This window comes from Chaetodon auriga, chromosome 20 (assembly GCF_051107435.1).
Source record: "Chaetodon auriga isolate fChaAug3 chromosome 20, fChaAug3.hap1, whole genome shotgun sequence".
NCBI classification, from domain to species: domain Eukaryota; kingdom Metazoa; phylum Chordata; class Actinopteri; order Chaetodontiformes; family Chaetodontidae; genus Chaetodon; species Chaetodon auriga.
Window position 1 is genome coordinate 9,721,152 of NC_135093.1, and position 23,687 is coordinate 9,744,838.

A 23,687-nucleotide genomic window follows, 5' to 3' on the forward strand; every position below is an offset into this window, starting at 1 on the left:
ATAGCTGCCCTTAAAGGCCCTATCCATGCACCATGGCTGTGTTGCACACTTTTTCTAAATACAAGCCAACCCTGGCTTTACTATACCGTACCTTGAGTGTGTTTTCCCACTCATTTTCTGATATCAGTAAGTCGCCCTGCCCATAAAACCTGACTGGCTGAGGGCCTAAAGCACTACTGTCCCTTGTGAACTGTAAAATAAAGGATTCATCCACTGCCCATGGAGGTATCAAGTTGAAGTAGTGCTCTAACTCGCCCATAAATTATGAGCCAGGTGTTTGGCTTGTTTGCTCTTGTGTGCCGCTGGTGGAAGACATCGGGGTGGCGGCTCCCTCCTCCCTCCTCCTCCTCTCATCTCATCCTCTCCCTCCCTCCATCTCACCGCTCCCTGGGGTGTGTCTATGGCATCGCCTCTCCTTTCCACGCCGTGTGTGTGTGTGTGTGTGTGTGTGTGTGTGTGTGTGTGTGTGTGTGTGTGGCGTGCGCCGCTGTTGCTGCCGCCTCCTCCCTCTGCCTCCTATCTGCATCTGCTGCAGAGCTTAGCCAACACGCATCTATGCTCTCTCTCTCTCTCTCTCTCTCTCTCTCTCTCTCTCTCTCTCTACCTACCTATTTCTGCCCACCAGAATCTCTTCTTTTCTTTCTTTTTCGCTGATGAGGGAGTCAGCGCACACCTACACCCGTGGAGTCTGGAGGGGGAGAGAGAGATGGGGCAGTCACTAGTCGTCACTTTGGAGTATTGAGGACGGCGGTGAACCGGAGGAGCGCGCCGGATGGGTTAGGAGCCGTGAAACCCACATCACTCACCGCGGATTGAGCAAGCCTCCCTCCCTCCTCCTCCCTCCCTCCCTCCTCTCTCTCCCTCTCTGTCTCTCCCCAGTCTGCAGCCTCCAAGAACAGCCGCCGCATCATTTTTTCAGAGCAGCAGCCCCCTCCCTCCCTCCCTCCATCCTCTCTCTTCTCTCCATCTCCCTTTCTGCTGCTTGCACCACTGTGGGAATGCAGCGAAGGTAAACGAGGCTTCTTCTTTTTTTTTTTTTCCACCCTCCTCCTCACCAACACCGGATCTATCATCACAGTGGCGGACTGCAGACAGACAGCTCTGGAGACGCACGGCTGTCACTCCGGGAAAATCAGAGCGGGGTGGTCGGTGTAGGGATTGGACCCGGATCAGTTGGATTTAGCCCGCGACACCCCCTCCCCGGACACCGCCACTGCCAACACCACCCCATCTCAGTTGCGGATCACATCAGATCCCCTCTGCCCTGCCTCGTTTCAGTTTCTCTGGCTTTCTCCGACTCTCCTTTCACTGGATTACCGGCAGCTGGAGCGACCAGAAAAAGGTGGCCGGGCATGGAGAACTGAGGGGCTATCAGAGGGAAAACTTGAAGTAGCCGACAAAGACACCCTCAACAGCAAAAGAAAGCTCTGTCATGTGTGTATAACAGGTTAAATGAACTCCAATCTCAGCCCGATAGTTAAAGGAATAAAGGAACAATCGGTGGTTTGTATTTTAAGGACCTTATGCGGCCGATAATCAACCAATTGAGAGTGGAGAAGGGTGCTGCCGTAGCCTGGGTTGTTGATCTACGCACGCACACACGCACATGGATTTACAGCTCCAGTCTGAAGCGGATCGATATCCTTCTCCGTTTTTTCTTCTTCTTCTTCTTCTTTTTTTCTTTTTTTTTTTTTTACATCGGCTTTTTTAACAAGGGAGTGAAGCATCCTGGGATTTATCATCGCTTCGTTAGCGCTGAACTACAGTGAGGCGCCCCCTCGCTTCGCTCTCTCACCTGTCCATAACCTGTGTGCTCGTGTGGGAGTGTGTATTGTCTTGCGCATATCTGTGTGTTTGCGCGCGCGAGAGTGTGTGTGTGTATGTGCGCGCGCGCGAGGGAGAGAGTGTGTGTGAGAGTGCAGTGTGTGTGTTCGGTTCGTTGTCCGCCAGAGGGAGTGTAGGTTATATTGCTTGTGTATGCATTTGAGTGCTGTGCCAGCTTTTAATTAGTAGTACGTGACTGAGTGATTGTGCCTGCTGTTGTTTGTTGCGTGCTCGTGAATTGGTTCATGTTTTGGGTTCATGCATGTACATATATAAGATAGGCATTGTGTGGGTAGTTACTTAAGATGCCCAGCATTTCTCCTGCACCACACCCCCTTCCTCGTATATGCCCTTGTGCCGCCCGGCCACCTGTTTGACCTCCTGAACACCCCTAGAGACGAAAAGCTCCAGCAGGATGAGTGAGCGCTCTGGTGCAAGCACTCTAGCGGCCATGACGCTGGAGGAGCCAGGGGCTGAACAGGCATCTCCCCGAGCTCCGGGCCCTCTCCGCTGTGGCCCCTGTGCTGTGTGGCCTCGCCAGCAGACGTGGCTGTGTGCTGTGCCCCTGGTAATGGGTTTTGTTGGACTGGGACTCAGTCTCATGCTCCTGAAATGGATTGTGGTGGGATCTGTCCAAGACTATGTCCCCACTGATCTGGTGGATCCTAAAGGTAGCATTGGACAGGACCCTATATTTCTTTCCAAACCCAGTGCCATGCCCAAAGGGCCCGACATTTCCACCGCCACCACGACTTCAGCTGCCGCCACGACAGCAATGGTGGCGACCACCACGCCGTTAGCCGCGGACGGTACCGCTCCAGCGCCAAGAACTCGATCAGGGCCACCAGCAAACCACTCAGCCAATGGCAGCACTGCCAATGGAGATGGCAACCGAGCCCCACACCTCCACAACCGCGTTGGCACTCGCATTGGCGGGACTGTGGTTACCACTTCCACCCGCGCCACCCGACTCACCCCACCACCTGGTGGTAAGGAGGTCACCCCTCGCAGCACTGTCGGAAAAGGAGGCAGCCCTAGTGATGGACGTAACGGAGCCGCCAACTCAAAGCCAGGACACACTTCTGCCACCATCACCACTACAGCATCCACCACAACTACAGCTACTGTGAAGACCACCGCCAAGCTGCAGCCGACCACCTCCCAGCCGGTCAAGGCCACAACACGCTGGAATCACGGGCGCCCAGGAAAGGGCCCAACCACACGCCCACACCACCGCTTCCGAACACGTAAGTCCACTTTTTGGGTTTATGGATTTGTGTAAGTGCAGTTGCGTGAGGTTATCTGTGGACGTTGAGATGAGTGTTTCACAAGAGCTCTTTTCTGGGCCTTTATGGCAGTAATAACGGTATGTCACTATAGTTGCCAGTTATCACATATAACTGTATCCCTGGGTAAAGAGATGGAAAAAACTCTTTTGTCAGATGTGCTTCGATATGACTCATGGTCTGCGAATATAAATTATTGCCTTTCATATCCACACGGAAAGTGGATACTCCAGCAGCTTAACGTTAATCGTATTCATTAGCACAGACAGATATCAGGGGATATTCTCAGTATTTTCACCCCTCTCGTCTTTATCTTTCACTTGTGCATTAATCCGATATGAATCTTACCTCCGGAGGAGTTTTTTTTCCTCCACAAGCTGGTTGAAGTACCATTAAAGGCAGGGCTCCATCCAGAATTTATTTTGTTTTGTCTGCTAGAGTTGGGATGTTAAAGCTTTGTGATGTGTGCTGTGACTCAGGACAGCATATTTGTGTTATGAAAACAAATCACAGGAGCTGGTGAGGTGTCGAAGTGGGAGAAAGGTTAGCTCTCACCTCCTGTCTAGAGGAATCAGATATAGCAAGGCCACACATCTCATTTAGATGAGAGGATACTGGGAGCAGAGTGTCGCAGGTACTGCTTTCACACTGCAGGGATGATGCTGAGGGGGAGCGAGAGGGAAAGAGGCTCAGAGGGGAAAATGGATGGATGTAGGGATGAGAGTGAGGTTGCGAAGGACAAGTGGATATAGATGAGATAGGAAATGGGGAAAAAGAGGGAAAATACTTGGAGAACAACATAAAACTGAAGAGGTCGTGGAAGGAAGGAAGAGTCTGCAGGAAGCACAACAAAGCAGGAGAATGAAGAATGGGAGCTGCGAGTTGAAAGAGATGGCAGATGGAGTGGGCTAAGTGAGGGAAAGGCTTGAGGGAGATGGAGGGGATAAAGCAGGGGAGCTGTGCATTTTTGCATATTTAACATTGTGTAAAGATGGAAGGCTTCTTGATTATTCTTTCCACGAGGGGCATGTTTTTAACATCACAAGGTGTTTGGTTTTTTTTTCTAGAAGTGGGTGGGGCAGGATGTGAGTGTAATCATGTCTACTGACTATGGAGCTTTTTTTTTTTATTCTCAAACTCTAGTTGCTCTATTTTCGAACAAAATCAGTTGGAACAATGGATTTAATGAGCAGCTTTGATTTAAAACTCTCTTTTGGGTCATGATCATCTATATTCCGTTGCACACTCACCTCAGCATCCTTTTGTTGTACCAGTGCGAAGGATCCAGTGACAAAGCAGCACTGTGACCAACATGTTAAGGTGAAAATATGAGCAAAGTGTTATTTCAATGGGAGTGAATTATAAAATGGTCATTTTTCTGCTCTTTTCTTCAGCAGAGTGCTCTAGGGGCAATGGAAAAAACATTAACGCATGAAAACTGAAACCATTTCTCCACATTTCTGGTATGGGTCGTATGTTTGTGCAGCGGTTCCGGTTGACTACATTCTATCCTCTCATTTATCAGTTTGATGCGTCATTGGCATCGATTGCACGGGCAAACAGTGATCAAGTGACACAGTTTTCCTCTACTTTACCTCAGGGTAAAATATTTCAGCATCGCGGGATGGACATTGGATATTAAACTATTTGTACTCTGTTTGCGACTTGGCAGAAAATAACTTCCCCAATTGAGGGAGAACACTGGCTGTGGTCAACTTGAATTCACAATGGATTCCAGTGGTAACAAAAGTATAGAAATGCCAATGGGCGGCCCGCAGACTCCTCCTGCACTATAATCCACTGCTTCAGAGTCAATTACATCACTCGACAAAGAGCTACCAAACAGCTGAAAGCTGCCAAACTGGGCAGCCCCCTTGTGTGAACATCAGGACGCATCTGTTTGTGCTGCATACTATAAAAGGGCACTGCCTTCAAAAGCTAAAGCATACTTAACATACTAAAGCTGCCCTCAATTAATAAAAGCTTTCACATATACAAGTATTTTTCAGTGGAGGCTGATGTTGATAAGTCTCCAGCCTGCTGCATATTGACATCATACAGAGTGGGCTGACATTTTGGCCCACTTGTGGAGTCTTTATCCCTGTATTTAGTTAATATCTGTCAGGCAACAGGTGGCGCTTTACAGGCCCCCAAACACACCTCAGCTATGCTCACTGAGTTTCAAATCACAGATTTTTGCCAGTATTTTTGCGAACTCTACGTTGCCGATAGTGTAAACTCTCAGCCTCTTTGGTGTCTGCCAAAAGCATCACCATGACAGCAAGCATTATTAACATAAAGTAGTGCTATTTGTAGAAATGGATCCTGTGGGTTTGCACCTGTCTGTGACTTATTGAAAAAGACCTTTAGTATCTTCTTTATAGCAGTTAAAAATAAAGAAAGGGTTTGATGTAAAAGACAAAACTTTGTGAAAAGACTTTGTCGGGAACATCAAGTGGGAACTCCCTTAATGTAATATATATATATAGATATATATATATTTAAATATCTAAGCTATAATGATGCAGTGATCTGACACGATGTGGCTTTTTCAGTTGACATTTCACTAATAAGACTTATTGAAGCCTCTCCTTGCAGTAAAATTGCTCTGGGTCTTACTCAGATACAGTCTATTCTCCTGGCCCAGGATCTGTGCATGAATGATTTGCTGCCATTGACTGTAGGCTGAGACATCTGTGGCAGAAATCGGGTATAATTAGCTACTTCTTGCTTGTCAAGAAGCAGTAGAAATCCTCGCATAGTCACACTTTAACTTCAATACATGCCCTCTGAAGAAAGACGTTTGATAGCACAGAGGAAGCGTGTTAACAGAAGTCATTAGTGACTGAACTGACCAGTTAAATTTGCTGCATTCACTCGGTTTTTAGAGGTCTTCTTTTGACATTTGTGCAAAACCACAGCTGTAAATCCACTGGTTTATACAAAACATAAATCTTAATCTTAAAATAGGCCATTAAACTATGATACGTTTCAATTATTTGTGAATGATTTGAGTTTATAGTGAATTAAGTCAATTCAATCAATAATAAACTTTTGGGCATATAGCTAGAATTGAATGGTTATTGTTGACTGGCAGTGTTAAGCCACAGCTATGCTTTGGCTTCTTGTGGCTATATTATTCTGTCTAGTATTAATTGTTACCATTAACATTTTAAACCTTTGTCTTTACCAGGTATTGCTTTTATTCACGTAACCATTTGTACTGCGTTTATGTGCTGTGTTACATGCACAGCACTCTTGAACACGAGCCTTTTATGAAGCTAACTCTGGATTTTCGGGAACGTAACTTCTTCTAAAGCTTGGCTATATCCAGTTTACAGTGATAGTATGTAGAGTTGTGCAATGCAGCGAATTTAAAGTGTAATCATACACAGAAAATGTGTCGACTGATGATGAAATACTCTGTAAAACGTGGCTTCAGGTGCATTTGTCTTTACCCGCAGCCATGTGATCTCATATTTTATTTTAAGTTGTGTGCTAATGCAGTTATACTATACAGTCTCGGGTTTCAGATAATCCGGACTGCATATAGGAGGCAGTAACATGATTTTTCCCCCCCTCTATTCTACTCTATTGCTATTGCGCCTGCTGCTTGGTGTGTAGATCTAAATGAATCTCTGTCCTGGAAGAAAGACGAGCTCTGTCCGTTGGGGATAATGACGTATTTTACTTCCTCCTTTTGTCTTTTTTCTCGTCTTGCTCCCTCATTCTCCCTCTTTCCCAGTGGTTATTGTGTCTGCTTTCTGTGTCATTGTATTCCTCCATCTATTTTCGCATTGCCTTTGTGTTTTCCATCTTCCTGAGAGCGTTAGCTCCTCGGCTCGGAGTCACGAGCATATGGGCAGACGGAGGAAAAACTGGCACACTTGTGAACACAAAGACAAGCATGTAGCGTGTGTGTGCCCGTACTCATGAATCTATCATGTCGTTTTTTGTATCTGAGGCTATTATGTATCCGACTCCCTTCTCTACATACAAGCCCCATTGGCTCAGAAGTAGCTAAATAAGAGGCGAATGGAGCAGTGCACAATGGATGCCTGTTGGGAAACCACGGGACGTGGTGTTGGATCAGGGCCCATTCAACTCTCTTCTTGGTTGTAAGAAATCTTCCTTAGTGAAGTGTGGTTGTAATTCCGTGCACACCTCACTAGCCTGATTCCAGACTGGTGAATCGCCAGCCACATTGAAATTTTTGTCAGACGATTCAAAGGTCTGGTGTTGCTCCTCATTTGAATCAATGGCTGTTTCCCCAGTTGGTGGAAACAACCGAGTCAGTGAGCACCTTTCATAGGTGGGCCTCATTTGGGAAACGTCATCTGTGCGAGAGCCAGACGCAGCTTTCAAGGCTTCTGTAAATCAACTGACTGAGACAATGGCTATTAAATAAGAACAGCTGTGCACTGAAGGCATTTAAAAAAGAGAAGATGAAGAAGTGTTGTTGTTGCTCTCCCCATGGGTTTAATTTATCCGCTGGCTCCATTTGCACTTAAGAAAATGCATCTGAAGGATTCAGTGCTTATAGTTAGTTAGTCCTACATCTTGGAGCTGATTGGAGAAAGCTGTCCCTGAATTCGTGACTTTGTTCTTGCTTCTTTATCCTGTAAAATAATTTGCCATAAGTAAACATGTTTCCATCAACCAGTGTTATGCTCATGAATTGAATTGAATTACTGCACCAGAAAAGAAAAAAACGTCCTCAGTTTTGCACTTAATGGAGGATTGACACCTTTTCAGAAAGACTATGATGAGTGGCATGAAAGAATGATCACAACTTGCCTAAATGAATAAAAATCTTGAAGACCATTTTTATCTTCTTGATGGCCAAGGCGACCTGTTTTGTCTTCTTTGAGGTTTATTGGTGGTTGGTGAACAGCTGGCTGGAATAAACTGTTTATTACAGCCAGTGTAACGTAGCTTATACCGCCAACGTCGGATAAAATAATTAAAATTTGCCTAACAGTTAGATGCAAACACGGCTCTGATCAGCATGTTAAAGCTGATTTCTGTTAGCCATCACTCGTGTAGATTCAGTGAAAATGACATGAAGCAGATGGATACTTCACTTGCAGTGACTGGTCAGGACTGATAAACTCCCTCCCAAACAGAAAACAGCTCAACAAGAGGCCAGTGTCAAGCTGAATGCTGGGCCGGTAATGAAATGACATTTCAGCCCGAATGAGAGGTTAGCATCATGCAGTCATGAAGTCAAAAGCCAGTCAGATATCGTCCCACAGCTGATTTTTTTTTTTTTAGGAAAACACAGGAGAGTGGCCGTTTTCTCTGATGTCACGGCAAAAAAAAATAGACCAGAGATGGATGTTTTTCCTGACACGCAAGCCCCTGTACTTTTTTTTTTTGTTTTGTTTTGTTTTGTTTGTTATTTCCTGGCTATACATGAAGCCTGCACAAAGTACTACTGTAGGACCAGTGGAGCGTGTAAGGGGGATTAAAAACAAAGATATAAATCCAGTTTGCCTTTCTCTCTCTCTCTCTCCAGGGAGGTCAGGCTCAGATTTGCCAGGCTGCCTCTGAGGCCCCTCTGTCTCTCCTGAGACACGTTCTGCTTGTTCGTCGAGGCTGGCCCAAGCAGGGCTGCCTCTGCACAGTGTGTGAGTGCAGCTGCAGCGATTTACAAATATCTTCCTCGTTGGGAAGCAAGCTATCACTCCTCGGCTTCTGTCATTTCGGGCTCAAAGTTGTTAAGGAGCATTTGAACCTGAACTGTTTCTTGTTCTCGGCATGTGATTCGGCGAGCTACAGTCACACTGGCTTTTTGTGAGCCTCAGAAGAGCGGCTCGATGGTGCAATTTGATGTTAAAATACTGAGTAATACTTTCAAAGATCTTTCTTTTCTTCAGCAGAGGGGCTGGTGCCAGAGGCTGTCAGTCACACTGAATTAGATTTTGCTCTTAGGAAATACCTGTTTGACATGACTGCAATACAGATGTGAATTTGCCTGTCTGTGGTGGCCCCTGTACATCAAAGTCACATTTAAGTTGTTTCAAAAAAAATCTTAATTATTGAAAAAGAATGTGCTGTTATTTCAGTATCCATAGAGTGCCTGCATGGATGTTAGGATACCAGATATAGAAATTATTCATATTAGCATTGCTGGAGCAGGCATTAGCAAAACTGTGCCTTCAGACATGCTACAGAACATGTAATTTTTCTGACACTGTGAATATGGCCTCCATTAGCGTGTCTGTTATTCCAAAAATCTACATATACCATCTCAAAACAAAGAGCTTTGGCAAATTAATCAGACAGATTTCTTAAAAAAAAAAAAAGCATTCTTATAATATTTGCAGATTCATCAGGCAGTAAAAGATGTGTGATATGTTTTGCACATGCAAATGAATGCATCTGTGCAGCATTCTGCAGTGTTTGCCCTGAACATCTAGCCAGCAGAGACACTTGACACTGATGGGCACCAATTACAAAGCAGAATACATCAGTGTAGTCAGTGGGGATAAGCCTGCAGACAAATTATCGTAGAGTGACAGCCCAGCGAATGCTTGAAATTTTGTGGGAATTGATCCCATGCCCTTTCCATTGCTAGTGCCGCGCTCTACCCACTGAACCTCACAGAATCAATAAAGAAGAGGGAGGGAGAGAGCCCCTAGTAAGGAGAGCTGAAAGAGAAGGGGGAGAGGAGCAGAGGAGAGGGAGCAGAAGGACAGAAATAGGGTGTGTTGGAAAGAAAAAAATGAATTTATTTGGGGCGAAGACTGTCAAAAACCATAAGAGCATGCTCCAGAAGTAAGGATCCAGCTGCAAGGTAAAGGCATATTCTCATCACAGTTGAGTGAATGAGCCTTGGCCAGACATTTTACATATCTCAAACCACCATTCTACCCGTTCTATTGTTATCTCTCTCATTTTCATGCAGATTGCCCTCGAGGTATTATCCATATTTGAATTTTCAAGTATTTCACTTCAATCCTGTCACCACAATGTCTGCATGATGTATCCTATACAGAACTGAATCAGAAGGTCTGTGTAAATCAGCGGAGGGGATCAGTGTATTATATGATATTATACATAATACATATATTTTAAGGCACCGTTGGCGTGTGCGTGTTTCTGGAATATTGTGCTATGCGTCACACTACCTTTTGGTAAGAGTATGTAACTGGTAGACCACAGGAAATGAATGTGTTCTCGTAGTCAATTAATCATTTCTGTCATTTGTTAAGCAAAATTGACAATCAGTCCCTTGTTCCACAGGATTTCATGTTTTTATTCATCATATATGATAATAACTTGAATATTTTGCGGTTTTGGTGGGAATCCAAGCAATCTGGTCAAGTTAATTGAGAATTAAAATGGTTTCCTGCAGCCCTAAACCATGAAACAGCAAGAAAACCCGTTTTGTAGTCGTCTGTGCTCTTTGTCCAGCACTCATCATACATGACCATGACGCATAACGCTGTTGAGGGCATGCTAAAGAAAAACAAGCTAGCATTGACAGGTGAGCAGTATACTAATGGTTTAGACACACGAAGGTGAAACTGCTAGCAAAATGTGTCATGTCGGCTTAGCGGTCCAGCGCAGAGCCTGCTGTGTAACATCCCAGATTGGAGCCTTGGACTTTTGTTGCATGCCATCCTCCCTCACACAAACGGACATTTGATCCTCGACTTGAGCCTCTTAGGCAACCCTTCCTCTCAGGCTGTGTACATATCCCTCCTCCTTCAGTTGATTTGGCAGACCCTAACCACGACCGTGGCCGTAACCCTAAGCTTAACCTTTTATAACCTTAAGCATACAGAGCTCGTTGGGGCGCTAAAAGGACCGGGACCAAGTGTTCCCCGGGGGATTTTGGCTTTGTGTGTTTTGTTGCTTGTCAATGTTTACTCTGCCGTATAGGCAAGACCTCGAATGCATGTGCAGGCGTACCAGTAAAACTTTGTGTTGCTGCTGTAATAGATACCTTGTGAAGTTTGATGCTTCAGAGCGTCATTGGACTCTCAGGCAGCAGTCAGGGGACTCATAGATTGGTACAAGAGAAACTTGCCTATTGTAAGCACTGACTGAGGCCATCTTAAGGCTCCTTAATGTCACCGTGTGATTTATGTAGACAAAATGTCCACCGGGAGGTGGCAGAGAGAAGAAGAGGCAGGGCGGGTGGGCAGGGCGGGGGCTGAAATATTAATGTATGGGAAGAGAAACATGTGGAATGTGTGTTGCCGGAAATGTGAATAATTGATGAAGCTTCCCTTTTATAAAGTGCCTGAGATGTCCCATACTCAGTGGTCTAATGGCAGAGGCATGGTATGGGATTTTACTGTAAGGTATTTGCCTCCACAGACTGTCTTTCAGAGGTAATAGCACCAATAGCCATAAGTGACTTTTCTCTGGCAACAAAATCAGTCAAAGTTTAGATTCGCATTTGGCTTCTTTGTGCTCATCTCTTCTCATAAATGCGGCCCAGAGTTAATGGTTACAAATGCTTCCACGGAGAAATAAAGGTGTTCTTAGCCTAAGGAAAGAAATAATCCTAATTGAAAGTAAACAGCGGGATCATTATTGTCTCTGAACATGACTCCCTCACTTTATATCTTTTCAAATTGGACGAAATGGAGGATAGAGAACAATTTTAAAGACTGGGTTTAGTGGTGGTGGTGATGTGAGGGTGCTGGGGGAGCACTCACTAATTCACTCATTTTAATCACACGCTGTCATGCCTACTTACCCACAAGTCTGCCACAGTGCTTTTTTTGCATTTTTGGAGTGGGTACTTTGTGGAGGCCTACCTCTAATCAACAAAAACCCGCCATTCGTTCATTCACTCACTCACTCACTCATTCATGGCCAGAGAACACAGTGACTTGCTGATAGCTCAAGGGGCACTGAGATATAGTAGCGCATGTGGCTGTGGCAGCGCAGAGAGGATTACAGTCCATCATATCTGATCTGAGACTGTTAGATCCCAATATTGAATTACGGACCCTGCGGGGGTCTCTGGTTCCGTTATCAATTTGCAAACGTGGAAAGGAAGGGGATGGGAGACTGGGGGGGGGTACGACTGTGAGGCAGGTTTTGGTGGGATGTGTTGAATCTAATAACAGCCAATTTTTTTTTTTCTTTTCGAGGGACTGCAAGTGGCAACACAACTGCGGTGCCATTTGTGATTTAGGTATTATGGAGCTTGAGTTCTTCCCTATTCAGTTGGATATATGGTCCCATTTTGGAGGGATTACAGCCATAGTGGCAGCATAAAGCCTTCATTAAACATTATAAAAAACATATTTATAGCCCTCATATCCTTTAATACAACATTTTAAAAGCTGTATGAGGGTTTATAAAAGGAGAGCACCACGTGTACGCTTTTAAGACACACATGATGTATGATGCTTTTGACTTTTATTAACGCTAAATGACATTTCCTGTTTGAACAAACACTGAAGTAGCAATTCATATAGAAATAATCTCAGTCGCTGCCTGCCACGTTGGTAATTTCAAGCTTGCACTTGCGATGCTGGCCTGAAATACAGCCTCCGGTTGTATTCAATTCCTCCAAACTCTAAACAGCATGGTCTGTGCAGTCACGACTTCAAACTGAGGTATGCGCGGCATGTGGAACATGATTTCTCACCATCCCTGCTTCGCACATAGCATCTGGGAACATGACGAGCCCGCAGGAAAGTGTGGATTGCGGAGGTAGCAGCAGTCGGATTGATTCACTGCAATGTGTGGCCTGCTGCCACCCCCAGTGACGGGAAATGTGCCATGGCGCCCGGGTTGAGATAGAGAGGCTTGTTGTGGCGTGTGGAGGTGGAGGTGGAGATGGAGGTCACCTCTCTCTCTCTCTTGTCTCCCTCCCACTATCATTCATGCCTCTATACTTAGTTTCTCCTTTTTTTTATTCTCATCCTCCTGTCCTCTATTTAAAGGCAGCCTCTTGCCTGCTCTCAGTTCTTCTTTGTGGGTTTCCTTCATTCAACTCACATCTCCGACAATAACGGCCAATGAGAGCTCTTATCTTCGGAGTGTACCGGAAGCGATAAGAGCATCATTCATCATTCCATATTAGCTACTGTCACCGCTTCCTGCAAAGAATTCCCAAGGAAATTCTCACAAGGAAGGCAGACTGTTTCATTATTAGTATTATTATTATCGGTTGTACTGCTTTTTCACAGAGGCCTCTGAAGTTCTCCTTCTTACACTGAACCTTAAAGCTGCACAGATGTGACGTGCTGAGTCATCGCTTTCCATGACAGATCAGTGCCCTACGCACTCTTATGGCAGACTGTCAAACAGGATCGCGAATAGATTATCAAACTCATCTGTTATTTCGTGAGGCGTCACATCATGGTGATATGCCTCAATTGCACAAATGGAGGAATTAGCTAATTTTCCCTAACAATACAATTCTCAGAGCAGGTATTTTTACAAATAAAATGACACCCCTCTGTGCTCGCTCCTTCAAAAGGCAGTTTATGAATACATTTTCCTTCTTCAGAACTCCTTTCTTCTTCTTTCTGAAAGTAAATCCTCCATGTTCTGTCTTCCTACTAGATGTTTTAAGCATGACTTTAACAATGTCTCAGATATTGTCCTGAAAATTAAATACACATCCCTTGAGAGCGGGCTTTTTTTTTTTTTTTCCCAGACTCTTTCAAAGCCGCTGTTGTTAAGACTCCCAAGAAAGCCTTACCTAGACAGAGAGGTCCAAAGTAACTTGTTCCCATTTTAGACATTTCCTTTTAGAAGAAAGAAAACCTCATCTGAGACTTACTGTACCACTGCCTCCGATAACACTCGTGGTTTGAAGCATTATTTCCTAAGAATTGGTGTTCGTACATACATCTCATGGAGGACATTTTTATGTGGAGGAAGCTGCCTTGCTAACACGCTCCTCTGCCCTCCGCAGAAATCTAAGAAGCTGCAGAATATTCAACATCCAGCCGCTAGACGTCTGATCAAGACCAAAAAGAGAGAGCCTGTCATTCTAGTTGAAGCGGAGTGATGAGCTATTTTCACGCAGCTCCCAGTGTGTTTTGAAGAACGCTGGCTCCGTGTATCATTAGGACCTCACTATAAAGTACCTTTGATTGTACATAAAGCTTTAAGTGGCTGTAGGTCTCGTGTGGTTTTATGTTTGTCCACAATCGCTGATCCTACCGCTGGGGATTCGTTAGATGCTGAGACTCTGAGAAAGAGAAGAATTGAAGAAGCAGCATTTTTGAAACTCTGCTCCCGAGCTATGGAGCCGCATTCCCCACGATATTAGGGAGGCAACTTCAGTGAGACGCCTTAAAAAGACGTCTATTTCAGTTGGCTTTCAACTCTTCTTTTAACTTGCAGCTTTTCTGTGTCCCTGCACCTCTTTTTTAGTCTTTTACTGATGTTTAGCTCAACCGTTTTCTTGCTTTTTTTCACAAAATGAAAGGCTTTCAATTACACGTTATTAATAAAACATCTATGTAGGAGGCTAGATTTAACCTGCCTTCAAAGATTAAGCGATATCTCATTTAAGTTTTTGAAGTATTGGCTTCCCGAGTATTCGATATAAACTGAGAGATGACCTAATGCCCCTCATGAAGATACAGCAGATGCCATAATTTTCAAACACTGTGTCAGAAGCCCCAGGTGTGCAGATCATGGCATTGATGAATAGCGAGAGAGGGAGAGCCTGAGTGGAGAGTGAGGGAGAGGGAGGCAGGCATCGACTAAGGTCCTCTCATGTTATTTTCCTGGGGGCGCGCACAGCTTGTCTCATGCGGTAATCCATGCATGGTAAAACCTTATCCATGGGGATAATGTCAACTCACTCCCGAAGATAACAAGACAAAAGCCCTTGCCTAGCGCTCACTCCAGAGTGTGTTTCATATTCCCGTAATCTGCCATCTTACATGGCTCTGTTCTATGGATTTGTTGCCCGAGCTTGCCGATTAACACAAACATACACACTCTGTGGCTTTGCACAGTTGCCTTCTATCAAAGACGACGGTGGACAGAAATGACATTTATTTCATTTCAACTGCATCAGGCGCCCTTTTCTGTTCGAGCAAACACAATTGCAAATACGCGGTTCAAGCATAAAGGCTGCATTGGAGAACAGTGAGCAGTCGGTGGAGCTACAGCTGTTAGTGCACAGTGCACCAGCAATAGGAGCAGTGGGGAGTAAACACATTTATCAGCTGTCACGCTTGCCAGTATTAAATGTTATTTTAGCCGTGGATATAAGTGTGCCAGGTGTTTTTATTACTCACGGCACTCATGGACGCTTGATTACTCATGGCAAGTTGATTGAGCAGGCGTAAGTGGAGAGTTACTGTACAGGCCGCTGTGCTCCTAAGTTATTACCATGGTGTCGAGGTGTGTGAGTGCGTCATACCTTTCTGGTATGTGTGGAGTGTTGCAGGTCTTCCGTCGCACGCTGCAAGGATCAAAAGATCATGAAAGGACATTTGGCAGTGTAGCTCATGCTCAAAGTAGCCTAAGAGATCCAAGGTTGAAGAACACTGAATCGTCACCAGACTGGAAGAGCATCCATCACATTAACACCCAAACCTGTCAGACAACTCAGTGAATTATATATTGAAAGTTCCCCCCAAACATCCAGGCAGAGACATCTTTCTCTCTGTCTCTGCCTTCCATCTGATGCGCTGCATTGAATCATTGATAGGACATCCACAACAACAGCACTCCTCCCTATAAAACACCTGTCACAGGCAGCCTGAAAGGAATACAACCACAGCGAGATGTGGAATCTGTTTTGATCTTTTGAATAGGGAGCATGCGGCAAAATGATGCGTATTGGACCTTGTGTACAAATAACGGTGAGGTGAAGCTGCTTACTGCAGTACCTGATTCAACACTTTAAAAATGAGATTTTCTGCTGCAGCCAGCTGTTGACAGACCAGAGTCACCAGTGAAAACTGGCAACGAATTCTCATCATCGTAACTTCTTGAAACAACACCGAGGCGCGAGCGACGTGCCCCCTCAGTGTCTTCTCCTGTTGCGTGTCTGTGCTTACTGAGGAAACGGAAAAACCAAACCCTATTACGCACTTTCCGTGATGGCTTTTAATGGAACGGAATGAAGGAGGGTTCGGAGCAAGTGAGACACCGCCGTTGTCGTCACTAATATGCGCTCCTCTGTAAGTCATCAAGTATACTCTTTGATCCCAGCTGGAGTCAGGGATGCTTCAGGGATATGATGGAATATTTTATTGCTGTTGTGGGAAAGCAATTGGCGGGGATGCCTCAGTCCGTCTCTTTCACCCTCTCCTTCTCATATTAAGTTAAGCTTTAAAGCCTCAGTCGGGCACCCATGTGACTATTTTGCATGTTGTTACTCCTAAACCGTCTGTTTTACAAAAGGACCGCGTTCCTTCTAAATTTGCAAAGTGTGTGTGTGTCTGTCTGGTAAGGGTGGTATTGGACTGGCGGGGTTCGGCAGGGTTAGTGAAGATGAGGCTGATGCTCCTGCCGGAGAGAGTCTGTGGCATTACAGAGAATAATGAAGATTAAGCTGAGATCGGGCAGTGGGACGATTGGAGGGTCAGTGTCTAAGATCAATGTATGGAGGGAAGTTAAGATAGATGAAGGTGAGAGCAGACAGATTTCCTGTTTCTCAGAAGTGGAAACCGTCTTGATTAAACGAGCCCACATTTCCCTGAGTGGCCACATCAAGGCTTGATCAGATAGGAAAATAATGTGCAAGGCATAATTCACAGCCTCCTCCTTGGCAGAGGGTTGGGGAGAGTTTTCAACAGGTCCATCCTTCAACACAATCATGTTTTTGTACTTAACTTGCAGCCAAAGCCTGCGGGTTTTATTAAGTTTAAAAGTTCACCTCTCATTCATTGCATCACTGTAAGAGCATTTTCTCTCCATCAGTACTCACTTGTGTACATCTAAAGCAACGCATGCAGTATTATAGTATATAATAATAAGCACGCTGGTGCTTTTGTGTTGGGTCACATCCAGGGCGAGGCCATCAAACACTGGGCATAAATCAGAAGATAGACCCGCACTTGTTCTTTGGTAATCCACAACAGCTGGTGTGTGTGTGTGTGTGTGTGTGTGTGTGTGTGTGTGTGTGTGTACATGGTAGATATCATGCATGTCCACACGTGCATGTGTGTATGTGCGGGAGACAGAGGGGAGATAGCAAGGCCAGATGGGTCCAGCTGTGGATCTGGTGGCCTAGATAAAGGCTAGATGGGTGCCACCACCTTCATGAGGTGCCAGCAGAACATTTAAAGTAGGTGTTAAAAGCTCGAAGGCTTTGATGGACCCCAGCGTCAGGGGGAGAGAGAGCGCTCATTAGGAGCTCTGTTTTTAATGAAGTAGAGGAGAATGTTAAAAATTGATCGCCTCACTGGGTCGTCAGTGTCCATTAAGGGCTAAAATGTGACCGCTTTGATGTGGCGGTCAGGAAACTGTACCTACCTACTTAAGAAGGGATTAAACTTATAATAATTAGTGTTATCAATCAACATTTCTTTTGAAAGGTTAATTGATTGTTTCATCTCATGATCTGAAAATAGTTAAAGTGACTGTTAAGCTGTTATTATTCCACATCAAAATGCTAGATAATTCGATCTACAGTGATATTAGAGCTGCTAGCATGTTTTTTTTTTTTTTATTGATTACTCTACTTTCTATTTATTGTTTATGAAATTTCAATAAATGCCCATCACAGCCTCCCAAAGCCCAAGGTCAAAAAAAAAACAGCAAGTCCTCACACTGAAAACAAAGAAAGTGCAGCATCTTTTCACTATTTTTAACTTCAAAACGACTCAAACATTTAATAGATCATCAAAACGGCTGCAGATTTACTTTCTGGTGATCAATTAATCGACCGTAAATAATGTGAGACCGATCAAAACTGCAAATTCTCACATTTTAGAGGCTGGAGCCAGCAAACTTTAGCCTGATTAATGGCGATGAATCATCCCAGCGTTTCTTAACTTTCCGTTTTAAATGGGCGGGAAAACATTAAGAAATCTAAAATTTGATCAGACAGTAGTTGCAGTCTGTAGCGGCCATTTCAGAAAGCCCGAGCACGCAGCCCACTCCCACACAAACACTTAAATGGCCATTATGAGAGGAGAGGTGCTGAGCCGGTGCTGGCCTGTAGAGGAGGAGGAGGAGGAGGAGGAGGAGGAGGAGGAGGAGGTGAGGTAGCCAGCCTCTGTCCTTTTTCCAGGGAACTCTAGGACAGCGAGAGCCTTCACCAGCACCCCAGGGAGAGGGAAGACAGATTAATGCAGAGGCTTTAATATTTCAGATGAAAACGTATTACTGCTCTCTTGCTCTTTCTTCTCCCCACCTCTCTCTCTCTCTCTCTCTCTCTCTCTCTCTCTCTCTCTCTCTCTCTCTCTCTCTCTCTCTCTCTGGCTCAGAGAAGTGGGCCTGAAAATTTTTCGCCCGCTCCCTTCTTATGTCTTCCTCCCTGGCTAGAAGCATGAATGTGTTTTGCTGAGGGGTAGATTTCCCCATCCAAAGCCTCTCTGGCTACTCGTTGTGACAGGAAGTGGTAGATCAGTGAGAGACAAATCTAAATGAATGGTGGAGTGTGTTTTTGTGTGTGCGGGGCTTTTCTGTCAGTCTGTCTGTCTCTATGTCGAACGCTCACCCGCCCTCGCTGTCTATCTTTGGTAACATGTTGTATCTATAGGGAGTGAGATTTCCTGTGGTTCACTTGCCTTGAAAACCTTCCTGACAGACACCACACCCAGCGTCGCTTCATAGGTCAAAAAGCCACTGTCTTCTTGCGTCAGAAAAAATCCATTGTGATCACATGTTTCATCTGATCCGGTGGCTTCTATCCTGGCTTAAGAATAGAGATTCAGCATATCATATACTAGAGCATGCATAGGTTTCCAGCATGTCTGCTGGCAAGAAAATCCAGTCTAAGAAGATTAGAACGGACAAACCCTCTCCACATGTGTGTGATCAGGCCACATAAAGGAGCTTGATGAACGGGGCATGCCATAAAGGGACCCGTGCACGATGCACCAGGCTTTCAGACAGTGATGGGAAGATTCTGTAGCATCTCATCGCCTTATTTAATGTCAGTAATGTCCACAGATACTCCAATCTTTGCTCATCTAATGCTCAAGTTGATCTCCATTACACTTTTGTCCAAACAGCCACCAAAAAGACAGATTGATGCACGGCTGTATTAAAAGAACTGGATGTTTTCCAAGTTAAGGGTCTTCAGGCCTTAATATTTTTGGACCAAAAGTAAATGCACTAGAGCAGTCAGTGCGAGCACCAGCCCCGGGTTACATCTAATGACAATGACAATTCTTTCTATAATATCCTGGCATGACAGCCACAGTGTGGATAGGGTTAGGGAAAGATAGTGGTTATGGCAAGTAGGACAGAAATGTAAATGCAGATAGTAATTGCAGGTCTGACCGGAACCGAACTCCCACACGAAAGCCTCCAGCGCTAAAGCGAGATGTTCTCCTCTTCCTAAGCGACACCCTACTTCCTGCATTTACACTCTACGTTGGCGCTGGATGTAAATCATGCGTAGCAAATTAGCCAGTGTGGATTTAATTCCATGTGATACTGATACTGCTGCACGCACATGAATGACACAAAAATAACGTACTGATACGGCTCTATTTAAGTCACACTGGACCTGATGCTGCGTATTGTGATAACTTAAACAATATCTGAATGTGCGTCGTGCTCGATACATCTTAGCCGCCTCTTCTGTCATGGTTTTATAGAGGTGGTGGGTGGGTAGGGGGGTGCATGTGTGCCACATGATTGCAATTATGAGTGGAGATCTGCAGATCCCAGCTCTGTTCCTGAAGGCTTAGTGTGAAGTTGTACCTGATTAATCCACGTTGAGCTGTTGCAAAAGAACATATTAACAGAGCGGGTTCTTGCTGACACACAACCCAGATCGCTCTGTTTGAAGTGCAGTCTCCACTGTATTCCATTTAACAGCCATCCATTACCTCGCTACATGTCCAGGTCAGGGTCACAGTGACAACATGGCAAGCAGAGCGGCCCAACGCATGCTATTCTCCAATGAGTACCTCAGTGGGGGGGGTGGGGGGTTGTGTGATTAGCCCCTGGTCCTTCAGGGAAATGTATTCCCTGCAGTGCATCTTGGGTCAGACCCTTGGTACCATCTCCTCCTGGATTAGGAAACCCTCCAAAGGGAGACCTCGCCGGTGCTCAGTACTCCAGTGTTTTTTCAATCAGGAGCTCGCGCTGGCAGGTTCATTCTGTGCTTCTTCTTCTGCTCATGGTGTTTGGTTGATGCATACTATTTAAATTGTCATTCTTCATCTGTCTCCGCTCCCGGGGCCCGAGGCTGTTCGTCGAATGAAGTTCTCTTCCTCCCTGTCTTCCTCCTCGCTTTCAGAGCTGCACATGTCAAACGCACAGGAGCACACACGTGCGCGCACACACACACGCCGAGGCACACGGAAAGACACATGCTCACACTCTCATTACACACTCTCTTTCACACATGCATAAAAAAGGAATGTTTTCTTTCTCTCGCCCTCAATCTCTCCACTTCTCTCTCTCTCTCTCTCTCTCTCACACACACACACACACCTCTGCAATTCATCTCCCCAGAGGCCTCCTGCCTCTCTCCAAGCCAAACAGTGTGCTAATGTGCTGATGTGTTTGACACAAGCCCTCCCCCTCGTTTCCCCTATTTCTTCTCTCTCTCCTTCGCCTTTTCCTTATATCACTTTTTCAGGGCTCCCTCCCAGATCCCTCCCATCTCTGTGAACACACATACACACACACACACACACACACACACACAAAAACACACATGGTTATCTGTGTTGCCAAAGCAGAACTCTTGCTAATATTTTGTAAAATTAACTGTTGGCCGTGACAATCGAGGTAATGAACACAATGAAAAAGTAATGGAGATCCTTTTACCGGCGACTGGAACCTAAGTGCAAAGTGCAATCTGAATTGCCGGTGGTTTCATTGGATTCAAGATTTAGAGAGTCTGTAAATTGAGCTCAGATTTGTAAGCAGATAGTAGGCGCTACAGAGGTGCTCAGCGATCTCGTTCTTGGCTTCGTAGCGTTTTAAATGTGAAGGTAGTAAAACTTATAATTGCCAGTGTTTCCTACGACGCAGACGTACGCTGTAGCTTTATGGTGTGCATCCATCAAGACACACATCCGTACAAAACCCAGGGCTACCTTAAGCTGGTTGCTTTGTCCAAATATTAATTTTGAGTAGACTGTTATTCCTAAAGGACTGATTCAAGCTATTAAGACACAATTAATCAGTTAATCATTTATATTGTTCTTAATCATCATTTAATGCTTTTCTCCGTTTTGTGTGAAGATAAATGAAATATCTTTGGGTTTTGAATTTTTGGCTGAACATATTGAGCAATTTGAAAATGTAACCTTAGGATCAGGGTGTGATGGGTGTAAAGTTATGTAAGTTAGTTGCAGTCCTAATCAATAGTCAGGTCAAGTCAGTTTTATTCATGTAGCTCAATATCACAAAGTTGCCTAAAGGAGTTTCATTTTTGGTGAATCACAAATAAGCTAAACATGGAAAATGGTCAAAAAGCATTACAATAGTAACCAATATACACGAGAAATGTTCAAACAAATGTGAAAAACTCGACAGACCTCCTCCAAAGGCAAAATCCAACATTTAGACCACACATAGAGCATTTTTTTCAACCAGCAGTCGTTTGTCAGCGCCTTCAAGAAACAGTTAGAAGTCACTGTTGAGGAATAAGTCATCATCAGTACAATCATGTGGTATTCTTGGGCACTTGCTGAAAGTCTCCAGTATCACTCATGACAAACAGTCAAATATGGAAATGGGAGGCAAGTATTGAGAAAAGATGAAGATTAATCGTGGACAGTGCAGACAGAAAGGATACATTTTAAGAAACTGATGGTGTCTGAGCCGCCGTAATTGTATAGAAGGAGAAGCTCTTGATGGAGGAGGATGTTTTCAATGCCAGATGTTATCGTTGCCATCATAGCTTCTAGCTTTTGCCACAATTCCTCTTATGCTCCAACTTCTACTTATTCCTGCTGTTTGTGTTCTCCTGTTGCTTGGTGTAGTCTTTTGCTGCGGACAGTTTCATCCATAATACCACGTCTGCTCCCTCTGAGGCAGTATTACTTACAGAAACACTGCCTCCGCAGCCTTATCTTGCTCTCCTCTTGAAAATAAACTGGGTCTGTCCAGTCAAGGAGCTGTCCAGTGCTGAAAGTGGTAACACAGGCAGCTACAGCACTGAGCTTTTAGAGGTCAGCAAGAGTCAGCAGAAGACAGGGTGCAACAGGAACACGATGTTGAGAGGCAGAGACACAGTGAGAGCAGCTGGCCAGGAAAGATGGGTTGGGGCGGGGGGGGGTGAGGAGCAAGAGGTGAAGCCAGAAACGGAGAGAAATGCAAGGGTAGAGGGACGGAGGACAAAATGGGGAATGGAGCAACGAGAGTATCATTCTCAGTTACACTGTTTCACATGGTGGAGCCCCTCTTTAAAAGGCCAATTACTCTGTAATAGTCCTAGACTGACTAGGTGATTTCTCACTGTGCTGAGTGGAATGGCAGTGCAGGAGTGGAGTCAGTCCAGTGGAGAGACCCAATCATCATTGCACTGGAGTGAAGGGAGTCAAGGGACACGCACATTTGCGAGTGCGTGGGTGTGTGCTTTGCATGGGCGTGCGTGAACAGTCTGTGTGTATAATTGTCTCTATTCCACTGAATTCATTATTGAATGTGACCTTCAAGCACTGCAAGCATCCTTCAGAGGAGCTGAAATCTTGTGTACGTGTGTGCCGACACGCCTGCACATGTAACAGCCCTCAGCAGGGATAAATGATACGTACCTCGCTCGTACGGTTCAATACAGCAAAGCTGCGAGACGATACCGGAGGCGAGGCTGAATTCACGTTCAAATCAAATTGGAGTTCTTTCTCGACGTATGTTTCGGTTTTAGTTTCGGGGTTAAATTGATTTAATTGGAAATGAATTCTGTTTTAAAAGGCTTAGCAACCATTAATTGACAGCCATGATAAATGGCGGTTCGCTGTCACCTTTTTCCCCGCTGAACCTTGCCTCTGCCCACGCTAAAATCTCTTTTATTTCTTTTTTTTTTTCGAGCCCCTTTATCTTTTCCTGCTGTCATGCTTATCCAGCATGGTGGCACTGTGGGCTTGACATGGACAGTATTCCATACTAATTAGTTGCTTATAATTTTAGTGATGTAGGCATTTAAGCTTGTTTCAGTGTTGCACTCTCGTCACTTTGGATAAAAGCCGTCAGGTGTGCCTAAGGTATAAATGGAGAACTCTGAGCGGATTTTAGGTGTTATACGACTCGGCAGTAACCCGTCCTGACAATGAAAAGATTATACTCACGTAATATCTAAGTTAATGTTCTGTCCACCGGCTGCACTATGGATCGCATCGCCAATTGAAAGAGTAATCTTATTAGCTGTCACACATCTCAGTGTGGTTTCAGGATCATTAGAAATTAATCAGGAAAGGGCAGCAGCTTAGTGACATTGCCAAACATTAGCAACTCGCCAGCCTGACATGCCAGTACTTTAGTTTTAGTGGA

At 44.9% G+C, this 23,687-nt stretch overlaps 1 protein-coding gene across 1 annotated transcript in view; it reads left to right on the forward strand.

Moving 5' to 3' along the window:
• The first annotated feature begins 737 nt into the window (after positions 1-737).
• The window catches only part of nrg3b (neuregulin 3b), a 183,359-nt gene continuing 160,409 nt past the window's right edge, over positions 738-23,687 (forward strand). Inside the window, exon 1 of the mRNA XM_076759633.1 lies at positions 738-3,071. Within this exon, the coding sequence (XP_076615748.1) occupies positions 2,240-3,071 (832 nt within the window). The 5' untranslated portion in view covers positions 738-2,239. The remainder of the gene's footprint in view (positions 3,072-23,687) is intronic.